Consider the following 12,363-nt stretch of genomic DNA (forward strand, 5'->3'; position numbering starts at 1 on the left):
CACCGCCGCGTCCCCTCTCAGCCCCACAACCCCGGCCCGGCGTCCCGCAGAGGCGGCAACCGCGCTCACCTGGTGGCGGAGGATGGTTCGCTGGACCAGACGGGCGTACCCGTCCAGGCGCACCCCCGAGTTGCTGCGGCTCCTCATCGCTCCGCGGCCGGCCCGCTACCGCCTCAGCCGGCCCAGCTGCCAGGCCCAGCTGCCAGGCCCGCCTCCAGGCCCTCTGTCGCGATCGGCCCGCCAGTTCCCGGAGATGGCGGCAGCTGCCTCCTGCCTCCTCCCTCCCGGCCAGCCGGCCTGCCCGGCGGGTGGGGCTCCAGCCCGCCCTCCCTCCGGCGAGGAGGGGCGGGACGGGGCGGGGCGGAGCGGGGAATCCTGCCTCCTGCCGCCGTTCGTCCATCGCTGTCTGCCTCCAGCTTGGTGGGGTGGAAGGCAAAGCGAGCCCGCGGAGCCCGAGGGAGCAAGGGTGCTTATGGTGCTAGGCGGGAAGCCCGAAATCACAGTTTCAGCTTGTGGGAAGAAGAAGGCTTTACCTGCGGTGTTCCCAGCTGCTGCCCTGGGGAGCGGCAGGAGAAGGTGAGCGTGAGGGACGGCCGGCAGCTGGGACATCGGGAATGTCTGTGTCCAGGGATAAAGGCATGGCTGGGCAGCCTGAGCTGTGGCGTGAGAAGTGATGAAAGCCAGGATAAAGGGTCAAAAGCAAGGGCGATTTTATAGATCCTCTTCATTGGTGGGACTGCCGTGACAGGACAAGGGGTAATGGGTTAAAACTTGAACAGAAGAGATTCAGGTTGGATATAAGAAAGAAATTCCTTACTGTGAGGGTGGTGAGGCACTGGAACAGGTTGCCCAAAGAAGTGTAAATGCCATCCATGGCAGTGTTCGAGGCCAGATTGGACAGAGCCTTGGGCAACATGGTTTAAGTGTGAGGAGTTCCTGCCTATGGCAGGGGGGTTGGAACTAGATGTCCTTTCCAACCCAAACCATTCTATGGTTCTATAATAATGCAAAAAGCCAGAACATTCATAAGGTTTAAAAGATTTCTTTTTTTTAATGATTGGTTGGTTTTTTTTAGCATTAAAAATACCTTTACTAGGTATCTTCACACCCCAGCCTTGGCTTTCCAATTCATTGAAGATGTAGAGATTTCTGATAGAAATGGACCCACTGTTCCCATGGATGCACACCAAAAAAATTAGACAGTGGGTGCTTTGGAGATGATTTGCCATAGCATGACTTACGCTTCCACACTGTATTTCCCAACTATAGGTATGGTGGGAGCCAGCAGAAAGAAGGGCACTCAGGCAAAGGACACCAAGCCTTAGAAACGTGACAAAGACTTTAAAACAAACAAGCAAACCCAAAACTACATGTGTTACAGAGTCCTGAAATCTTCAGTGAGTTTCGTCTGTGCTCTCCATCACAGAGCAATGGGAAAGCGTGGATGGGTGCTGAAGCACAGAAAAGATGTTGCAGAGTAGTTGGAGGTGGGAGGTGTGGGATTCACTCAGACTTCATAAAGGATTTTTTTTTCTGTTGCCTTTTTTTGCTTTCCTCATGTGCAACTGCAGCATTAAGTTAGTTTTGTAATTCTTTTTCGCTGTGCTGACTCCATTGACTGTGTAACTGGCAGCATGGTTGACAAAACAATTTTCAAAGGAGGCCTGTACTTTGAGGGGTGGCTCTCAGACACTGTTCTGATAAGGACCCCACAGCAGGAAGGGGACAGGGCACTATTCAGGAGCTCCTAACTCCATCAGCCTGAGCCCTGCAGCTGCAGTTCAGGGGAGGCTGCACAGTCCCACAGAGTGGATCCGTTCCCTCTCCCCTAAGCTGTGCATGGGCTCTCTGCTCCAGGCAACTGTGAGAGAATTGCACATGCACAGGGAACATGTTCGCTGAGCAGGTTGGTGCCAGCTGTACGCAGCGTGTTGCTGTTTATGAATGACCACCTGGTGCTCTGTGAAGGGGTTACGGCTTTCACGGAGTGCAGGGCTGCCATGGCTCAACTGCTACCAGTGCACAAGACACCAAGGACCAAAAGGATATTGACACCCAGTGTGCAAAAGCATTCTCAGTTAGTTTAATGATGAGAATTATTTACTGAGATAAAATAATATGCTGCTGTGGGTGCAAAATTTTTCTACAGTATGTGTGTGCTTTTAAGTGGCAAAGTCAGAAAATACCCCCCACCTCCAGAAATATATTAAATAAAATCATTAAAAGAATCATAACATATGTTAGTGTGCAAAAAATAGAAACAGAGGAAGATTCCAAGCAGGTCAGTGACAGTGGAATATGTGTTTTCATAAGGAATTTAATTACTTAAGCCCAACTCAGCTTTGGAGGAGCTTCAGCAGACTTGAGGGTAAGCACTGTCAGGGTTTTCTCTGCTAAAAAACAGATCTGCTAGAACCACGAAAGGAAAAATATATGGAAGACAATACACCTAAGCGCTAGTCAGCATCCTCTCCAAGAGGTTACATACTGCAGCTCACGTAATCTGAAGAATTGTAGCATGGCCCAGTATAATGACACATTTAGCTAAAAGACAAAGCTTATGTATTTTATGTGTTGTACTTGATGTAAATTTATTACTTTTTTTTACAGTTGAAAATATAAATACAAGAACATTAAATAAATTTACAAGAAACAGTGCAAAGGCAATTAGCCAAATAGTCAAAGCATTCACAGAAATGCATTCCAGCTACTAGCATTCCAGGACAGTCTTTTATTAACATGCAGTTAAAACCTTGTGGATAAACACAACAAATACTTAAAATTCTCACTTTAAAAGTCTATTCAGAGTAGTCCTGGACACAGGTGACCAAAAGAACCTGTGCATTGCATACAGAACCACAAGAAGGTTTCAGTACTGAAGGGGTTCAACCGCTGAGCTACAACCAAGCCCCAGGTAGGAGGCATCTATCTGATGGGTTTTTTTCGATAAGAGCACTTCCAGGGCTCCCTACCAAGTCTTCTGGGAAAGCAAAGCCCTTTTTCACCTCCACTGCGCATCTGCTTCAAAAAATCTCCTTTACAGGGGCTGGTACTCTGCAGTGTGGCCCCAGTTTGTTCTAGCTCTTCCTCCAGGAGCAGCTAACCTTTGCCTGAGAATACAAGTGTCCACAGCTGCACACCTGTGTGAGAATGAAGAGGCACAACTAGGGCTCAGGCTAATTCATGTTCAGGAAGAATCTTCACAATGTTGTATGGGGCTTTCAGCTGTTGTGCATGAAGATCCAAAATCCAGCTTTTTCAGACAAATAATCACAAAAGGGAACCAGCCAAGGGCCAAAGTACAAGCAGAAATACTCATTAGCATAGCTCAAGAGCTGCCACTTAAAAAACAGCCACACAGAGCAAGAGCTGCCCCTTAAAAAATGGCCACACAATGGAACAATTAATTTCATGGCTACTAAATATAGCAGCTAGCATTTACCCTCTGTATTTTTTTCTTCTAAAAACAACACTTCTCTACTTTATCAATGCAAATGAGAAATGGCAGCGAGTTTAATCTCTGGAACCACACTCAAGGTAGAATATTGACCCTGCTGAAATCAACACAAAAGTTCCCATTGACTTACTCAAGCCACCAACATAAATGAATTGTACTTAATAACCTACTATTTATCACTCCCTCATTCATGGCACTTGGATGATATCCAGTTTCTGCTCTTCTCGTGGTGTACTGAGAGGTTGCTAAAGGTTCAAGACCAACTGACTTTGTATTTACAGTTCTGTATCTACTAAACATATTTAAACCACTGTGATTTCACTTCCTAAGGAAATCAACTTCTGTCTCATTCTATGTTAATGATCTCAATTAAAGAAGAAGGCAAACTTACAATAAAATTTAAAACAAAATACCAATTATTTTTCTATACATAAGAATATTCAAATTTATATTACAAGAAATAAATATAAAAGTAACATTAAGATGCTTAGTTTGGGGGTTTTTTTCTGTTTATGTACATCACTACAGAGTTTGCTTCTACAACGTACAAAAAGTTGAAGGTTGTATGGATATTATTAGAGATAACATCATTTCTACAGACAAACTGTAACTTCCTACATTTCTATAATTCTACTATGCATTATATCCAGATAAATTTAGTTGTAATAAAAAAGTCTAATCAATACTTTCTTTTAAATGTAAAAAAAGACCTCAAAATAAACCTCTAATGAAGAATCATAATGGAAATGTGCCAGCTGTAATTTGACATCCACAGTAACTTGTCAAAATAGTAGCTTCCTTTTTTCTTTTTTTTAATAATAGTTGTCCTTGTCAATTCAATGCATGGTTGCCTTGAAGTTCCAGTACCATATGTTAAATAAAATCAGTTCTTGGTATGCTCACATTATGTAAAGCTGTTAAAGTAAATCTCTACTTCACACTGTAAACCAATATGCTGTTTAAAAGGAAATCACATTTTCTCGATAAAAGTTAGGCTTCCCCTCTTTGAAGTCCTTCTGAACGAGATGTGGCTTTTTTGGCTGCCTGTATCATCCTTTTCTTGCAATACAAGTTGTTTGCCTGAAAAGTCATGGAGACACAGATCACCATTTTGTGCACTGAAAGAAATACCGTTCTTCTCACTGGCAAGATGGCCTGTTGAAACAAAAAAAAAGTGCATCCCATCAGAGAGGTTCAGTCTCATGTCTCCCACACTTTTTCAGTCACTGTAGGGAGTTCAGGCACTCTCATTTTATACCTGCAACAATTTCCAAGTGTGGATTTTTCTGTACATAATCTGCATATATTTCTTTTCATGTGTAGAAGTCAGTAAGAGATCTGAGAGATGTTAATGTATTTATGTACAATAGGATTCCATATTTGAAGCAGCAAAGGTCACCATTCTCAGAATGCAGACTCTGACTTGGAATAAATATCAGTAGATAAGATGCAAAATATTTCTCATTCTAGTTTTGCTTTAACAAGCTAAGTTTAAAAGGTTTCTTGGGTTTGCCATGCATCTGAAACAAGCAAGTGTTGGAGAATACAGAGATTTCTTTTAAAACTTGGAAAGGCACTCAACTTGCAGGTTTTATTTCTAGAGGACAATCAGAATATGGCCTTGTCAAATTATGGGTCTAAGCCATAGACTGAGAATCTTACACATTTAGGTGACTCTACAAAGAACATGTATAATGCTAGTGGTGAGTGAAGCCTATTAATGAAATGCTCCACAAATGCTCAGTTCACTAGATAGCAGTATTTCTTTTGGGAGGGGATAATTTTGTTAACCACTGAGAAATGAGTTCACAAATGCAGATGCAGAGCTGTCACTTTATCATTTATACCAGAAACAATAAAAAACGTAAAACATCCAAGTTTGCTATTTGTATTAATATTCTCAACACTTAATATACAAATGTCATCATGATTCAGTAGATTTCAATAAATCTACTGAAAAGATACAACAGTGAGGGTAGAAATTGCTTGTGGGTTATGGTTTTACGAGGAGGAAACACACTGGTGAGAAACCTCTAGACAGTGAAAGGTGACTCCCTCAGAACTCCTGGATTCAGTCCATCAAAATGCCTCAAATATAGTGGAGCAGAATTTTGTTTTGGCTGTGTCCTGCCCTTTCAGTCTCTCAGTATCTCAAGCTTCTGAACCCTTTTAGAAATGGCAGGCCACATTACAGGATGCTCTTCAACTACGTCTTGTTGGGGTCACCAGAGGAATAAGTATATGGTGACATTCCTCCCCTGCACTTAATCCCTCCTGCAGAAATGATTCTCTGCTTGAGTGGCTAGACTGGACAGCTCTTCTCTATTCTGCTTGGGCCAGGGCCCTCAAGCGCATGGGTTTGTATTGGTCTCCCTGAATGCTTCCTCTAGAAACTAATCCTTCACTTTAGGCAGACTGCATACTTTCAAGAAATTATCCTACTGATTTAAGCATATCGGCTCCAGGTGTCATCAAAGTCTCATTGACAAACTTTTCTTCTTATTGAGAGATGGTATTTTTTAAGTAAGATGTGAATGTGTATTTTTAGCTAATAAAGTTTACTACCAGTTTCAAAATGTAATGCATATAACAAACATCTCAGGATGGGAGTTTAAAGGAGTGTGTTTGTGGTGGTGGCTGGCAAACAAATTCCATGACAAACTACTGAGCTTCCACTGGACCCACAAAACAGAAACTATGACCCAACAGATCATGTGAAACCTCTTAAATAAAAAGTCTAATATTAGTTATTAATTTAAAAGGCCACTTAGGCACAAATGTAAATAGGGCAAGCTGAACAGAGGAGCTTTGTTAGACAAATCAGATAAAGCCCGAAATGACAGAAAAAACCCATACTTGCCAACACCGATAATTGTGTCACTGTTAAATACGTAGTTGTTTAACTCCCTGTCTGGCTACAACTGTTTTATTTTAAAAGGAGGGTTAAAAATAGCTGTCAGGGCAAAACTGGAGAAGAAAATAAGGCTATTATGCAAACAAATTCAGGAAAGTCATTTCTGTTCCTCAGTGAGGAAATAGCAGGTTCAGCCATGTGATACCAATGGCATGTCCAAATCCTGTTTCCTGAATTGTTGCAATTTCTTTACAATATGCAGCTAGTACATCCAAATGGACAGTAACCTATTAAGGGGGAAACACATATGAACTCTACAGCTTATACTCTGTACATCTGAGATATTATCTGCTGAGATTATCCCATTGGTTATCTGCTGTCTTTTGACAACATGTGTGAGGAAATTGACAGGGAATTGCTTGAAAGAGTCCAACACAAAGCCACAAAGATGATTAAGGGAGTGGAACACCTCCCTTATGAGGAGAGGCTGAGGGAGCTGGGTCTCTTTAGCTTGGAGGAGACTGAAGGGTGACCTCATCAGTGTTTACAAATATGTAAAGGGTGGGTGTCAGGATGATGGAGCTAGGCTTTTTTCAGTGATATCCAGTGATAGGACAAGGGGCAATGGGTGTAAACTAGAGCATAGGAGGTTCCACGTTAACATCAGGAAGAACTTCTTTACTGTAAGAGTGACAGAGCACTGGATCAGGTTGCCCAGGGGGGTTGTGGAGTCTCCTACGTTGGAGATATTCAAGGCCCACCTGGACAAGTTCCTGTGTGATGTACTCTAGGTTACCCTGCTCTTGCAGGGGGGTTGGACTAGATGATCTTTTAAGGTGCCTTCCAACCCTTGGGATTCTGTTAAATGAAGACAACACAGCCCCTGTGAGCATCTTCTACGTCTTCATACTAAACAACCTAGCTGACGGCATGACTTCTTAGCTTTGATTCTTGATCAGGTGGGAAAAATACCCTATGCACACAGAAGTAATGACCTGTAAATTTTGCTCATATCTAGTTTTCTCAATAGACAAATAAGCTATGCCAGTTTGCAAGTGAAATTGATTGGAGTGCTGCAGGCACCTGCATTTCAGCTTCTCAGGAACAGAGCAAAGGATAACAGTTCAGAGGACAGTACTGTGCTAGAACAGGAAGAAGCAAGGATTGAGGAAAATACCTCATTACTGTGCCTAGCTGGGGGGAAACTGTTACTGATTTTACAGGCTGGGAAATGGCACAGACTGACTTCACTAGGTCTGATCTCCCCACCCAAGTCACTTTGACCTTTCAGTGCCAGAAAACCTACTGCCATTGAGCTGTTTGCTTTCCACAGCTTTGGCAGTGTTTCTTTGTGACATGCATTTATATTTCCCATTTTCCAAGGTTTTCAGGAAGAAAAGTGCAAGCAACTTTTCTAATATGGTAAGCATCCCCGTATTTTAGAAGGCTTTTGGTGCAGCCTCTGGTACTTTAAAAGTAATAATGCCTCAACTTTTAGTACTAGATACTAGCTTGAAAATTTGACTTCTGAAGAATTTTTCCTACAACAAAGATATATGTGTTAGCCAAACACATCCATAAAAAACCCACAGGGGGGAGTAAACGGCTGCAGAGAAAATCAGCTTCAGTATTTACAGGCAACAGTGAGGTAGCCCTCTCAGGAGTGCTCTCTTCACTGAGATGATTTTATAAGTTACAGTCTTCATTTTCTTTTATTTCTCTTGTAAGGAGCTCCCATGTGAGCAACCCATTCATGTTCTTCCTCATATTATCTCCTACATGATTTCTTCCACACTTTCAAGGCTATATTATTATCCTATATATTTCTTTCTTGTTCAGGCAATTTTTGTTTTAATGAGGCATAAAATATGCACTGTTCTAAAACATATTTTATTGTCACATATTCAGGTCAAGCTTTAACAGCAGCTTCTGGTAAGTAATTTCTCTTATAATTAAATTTACCTACTATTTGATACATAAATCAAGAGTTCCCACTGAGTAGGAGAAATGGATATTTAAAAACTTTGTTTATAGTTTCCTAAAACAGATGTGTAGTATTATTTGTGGAGACATACTGAAATATTCTGACCCTCTACTTTTGAATAATATTTTGTCAGCACTTCACTTTAATCAGTGTGAAAGAGCTTAAAACTTCTGTTTTAAGACAAGGAAAAAACCTGCTATTTTGCATTATACATACCATTTCCATTTGCATGCACTGCATAATCATTATTCATTAGGAGTGTTGTAGAGTTAGTGGAGTTGCTGTTTGATTGTAAGGAATTGGAAGAACTGGATACTCCTTGATTTACAGTCTGCTTCTTTAAACCATTAGTAGCAGTTCTACTCCAGTCTACAATAGATAGATATTACAGAAAATAGCACAACTCATACAAGCAATATATAAAAAGATAGTTAATAATGTCACTGCATTAAAATAAAAATAAGGCTTTTCCCACTCTCCTCACAGTATTCTAGACAGAATAATATTGTAAGAATTTTATGATTGATGTTTATAATTATTTAAATCTAGTTCCCTTTTCTCTTGTCCCTTTTTTAATACAAGTACCCAACTGTAACAGTTTTATGACTGAAGACCAGATCAGAAGAATAACTAAAGTACAGTTGTCCCTCTAAGTGAAAGTGTATAAAACATATACAGCTTTATGGAGAAGTCAACTACTGAATAACAAAATAGCATAAAATCATTTACAGGGTTTTTTTGATTTAACTATGTGGAAGTCACTGGTAGAACTACAGTTGACTCAGAAGCTGTAACAAATCTCATCGGTTCTAACCGATCAAGTCTTCTGCAAAGCCATGCCTTTATAATACAGTGGAAGAGATCAGCTGCAGTTACCAGGTTAATGCAACAGCATGTAAGCATGTAAGAACCGCATCAGCCACCACTTTTAATGAGTATAATTTTGGAGGTTTAGTATACCTTGGATAATAAATTAGAACTGCAACTGCAGTAACATGATTTATTTTTTTCTTTAAGAAAAGTATTATAAGATACTAGGAACTTAACAGAGTGTAAGCATTCAGAAGTATTCATACTTACCAGAGTTTTCAGCCAGCCTGAATTTCCCACAGCAGAGGTATCTTCTCCATTGTTTACGGACATTCTCCTTTGTTACACAATAGAAGATAAAAATGAAGAACCCTGCAAAACAATAACATTAGAGAATGTTGCAAAATTTACTTTTACTACTTCTTAGTGAACAATGAGTTGGTTTTCTTTCATTGCTTTTAAATTTGTAATCAAAAGTTAATTACACCTTTCTTTGGTGAGAAAGTTTACAGCCCTCAAAACTGAAGGGTACTTTTTCATTAAATAGATGAGAGGAATCATACACACAAATGCAGGAACAACAAATGTAACTAAATCCACAAAGTGTATAAAGTTTCCTTCTATCAAATAAGAAGGAAAAAATTTTGTGGATCCTGAAATTTACTTGTTTTGGAAAAAAATTCTAGACAATGTCAAAAGAGGATATGCTATGACACTGTCAAGCTATGCAGCTTTTAGCACATAGTGTGACACTGTCCCATCTTTTATTAGCAGTTAACCTGTTATCACCAAGTGTAGCAGAACCAGTAACTACAAAGAAAACAACTCATACCTAAAATAATTAGTATCCTCATTGCCAGAAATTCAAAGCCAAATATTTTCTAGAAGGGATGAGGCTCTTGCCATCCCTGTCTCTTGCCAGTGCCACATTACAGACTTGTCTGTTTCTCATTTATTTCTACCTGACACATGGTAGGTTCTAACCTTCTCTGATAAAATTCCATTGTCATCTTTGCCCTGTAATAAAAAGTGGCACTTGGTCTTTGCACAATTTTTCAGCTGCAGTGTGTCCCTGAGAACAGATGTGTTTAGTTTACAATTAACGGAAGATAACGTCAAGAAAAGCTAAATGATCAGACTGCTGCTACAGACATGTATGTTAGATTTGCTGGCTTTTAAGGCTAGTTAAGTGTGTAAAATCCCACTAGAAGACATTATTTATGTCATCCTTTGCTTCAGTATCTTTCCCAACTTTGGCTTTTGGGATGAATTTTTGACTGTAGCTAAGTGTTGCTCTATAAAGATGGTTCTACACCATTTTCAAATATAGTTTTGAAACACTGACATTAGCTCAATTAAAGTTAATACAATTTATATACCCTTATTACTTCTAATACAAAAACTTGCCCAGCACCTAACTTAAAACTGGGTAGAAGGGCAACTTAACTTTACACAGTGAATTATGCTGACCACATAGAATCTAGTCTTGTGTTAGTTCAACACAATCCCATGAGAGACCTGGGAAGATGTGGGTTCAACCCCTCAAGTTACCGAAGAGGTACTCAAAAGATCAACACAGTAATAGGGGAGAGGTATATACACTGAAGTGCAATGTTCTGTTTTAGTCTCTCTGGGAAATCAGCCAGCCAGTCATCTAAAGTGCCATTTAAGCAGAAGTTTGAATCCAAACTTCAGTAGGGCAATTCAAGTATGCTTTGATAACTGCCAGCACCTATGGTACCTTCTGTTTATATGAAAGCTTTTGCAGCCTTTGAAACTCTATGTCCAATTATCATCCTGGCCTTTGCAAAGCTGCGTGCCTTCATGTCTACTTCCTCTATGTTCTTGTGTACTAAAGGCCATGCTTAACAGTTATATCACTAACTGTCATGGGTTCAGCAGTAGCTCATGCTCTGCCAGTGAGGAGGGAGAGATAGGGCGCCTGGTCTGGGCTAGTCGGGGAGGTATTCCATACCACAGCACGTCCTGCTTGGGGAGAGAACTGGAAGCTGGCCGGGAGGGAAGGAGTTAACACGCCGGGCTGAGCTCGGGGAGGGAAGGGGAAGCGCTAGCTGGGGCTTCCGGCTGGGGGGTTCCGGCTGCTGGCCTCGTGGCGGCGGGTGGTATCGTATTCTCTCTCTCTGTTTGTCTCCTCTAACTTTGATTTGTTATTGGTACCGGTAGTTTACTTCTGTTATACCTTGATTGCTGGACTGATTTTACCTCGATCCGTGGGAGTTGTATCCCTCCGGCTCTCCTTCCCATCCCTCCGGGAGTGGGAAGGAGAGGGGGGGGGGAAGGGGAACAGAGGGGGAACTGTGCAGATTTAGTTTAAACCGTTTTTATCTCAATCCGTGGGGGCTACATTCTTTGGATTCTTCTTCCTAACTCTCCGGGAGTAGGGAGACTTGATTTAAACCACGACACTAACTTTAAGATGTTGCAGGCTTGCCTGTCTCAGCGCTCCTTTGTTGAATGTCATACCTCAATCCTATGCTTTAGCGGTAAGTGGAAAAATGATACAGTTGTCACTACATTAATTGCATTATTATGTGAACCCATACAACAACTATTTGCAATTGATCTGTTGACCAGAGAAATACCGTCACTTCCACTGGATTCTGGTTTGCATACATTTTAAAAATTATAATATTTATAAATACATTATACCTATAAATAGTAGCTAGCTTTCCTGTGCCTTTCTGTAACATAACTGTAATTTCAGATTACAGTAAAGCAGTATCATCTCTAATTAACATGTTAAAGGATGTATCAAAATTACTGTATTGCTAAATCAAGAAAATGCCATTTCCAAATGCTTTATTCATTACATTGTATGCAATGAGATGTCACATGAAGGATAAACTTACCTTGCAAAGTGTTGAAAATGGTAAAGAGGTATGTAAATACATCATTTACTGTGAAGAAGGCAAATCCCCAAGTAATTCCCAACAGGAATGTGAGGCCGGCAACACTCCTAAGGTCTTGAATACTGGTTTTTCTTTGAGCACCAAGCTGTTTTTTCTTTTTGATACGACACAGCTGAATCAGCACAACAATGAACATGCTGATATTGATCAGGAATATCACACAAAAGTATCCCACAGCAGTAATATAGAAGACAATTCTGTTTTTAATCCAGCAGCTAGAACACAAGAGCAGTCTGTCAATCATTTTCAGATACCGAAATGCAGTAAAATGAACATGAGATAAAGGTGTAGTTTTTTGCAATGCAAACTATTATGCCTCTTTAGTAGA

General features: G+C 40.7%; 2 protein-coding genes across 3 annotated transcripts in view; both read right to left on the minus strand.

The window, feature by feature from the left end:
• Positions 1–262, minus strand: part of PHKA2 (phosphorylase kinase regulatory subunit alpha 2) — a 43,916-nt gene extending 43,654 nt beyond the window's left edge. For both annotated transcript variants that reach the window (XR_004080905.2, XM_031051146.2), the window contains exon 1: positions 70–262. Coding sequence is in view for 1 of the 2 variants with exons in the window: in XM_031051146.2 (XP_030907006.2) it covers positions 70–147 (78 nt within the window). In the remaining variant the exon portion in view is untranslated. The remainder of the gene's footprint in view (positions 1–69) is intronic.
• A 3,996-nt stretch (positions 263–4,258) lies between these two features.
• The window catches only part of ADGRG2 (adhesion G protein-coupled receptor G2), a 59,382-nt gene continuing 51,277 nt past the window's right edge, over positions 4,259–12,363 (minus strand). The window contains exons 26-29 of the mRNA XM_034059955.1: positions 11,976–12,250; positions 9,376–9,477; positions 8,512–8,664; positions 4,259–4,612 (exon numbers count right to left, since the gene is read on the minus strand). Coding sequence (XP_033915846.1) covers positions 4,428–4,612; positions 8,512–8,664; positions 9,376–9,477; positions 11,976–12,250 — 715 coding nt within the window. The 3' untranslated portion in view covers positions 4,259–4,427. The remainder of the gene's footprint in view (positions 4,613–8,511; positions 8,665–9,375; positions 9,478–11,975; positions 12,251–12,363) is intronic.

Source organism: Melopsittacus undulatus, chromosome 2 (genome assembly GCF_012275295.1).
Source record: "Melopsittacus undulatus isolate bMelUnd1 chromosome 2, bMelUnd1.mat.Z, whole genome shotgun sequence".
Classification (NCBI taxonomy): domain Eukaryota; kingdom Metazoa; phylum Chordata; class Aves; order Psittaciformes; family Psittaculidae; genus Melopsittacus; species Melopsittacus undulatus.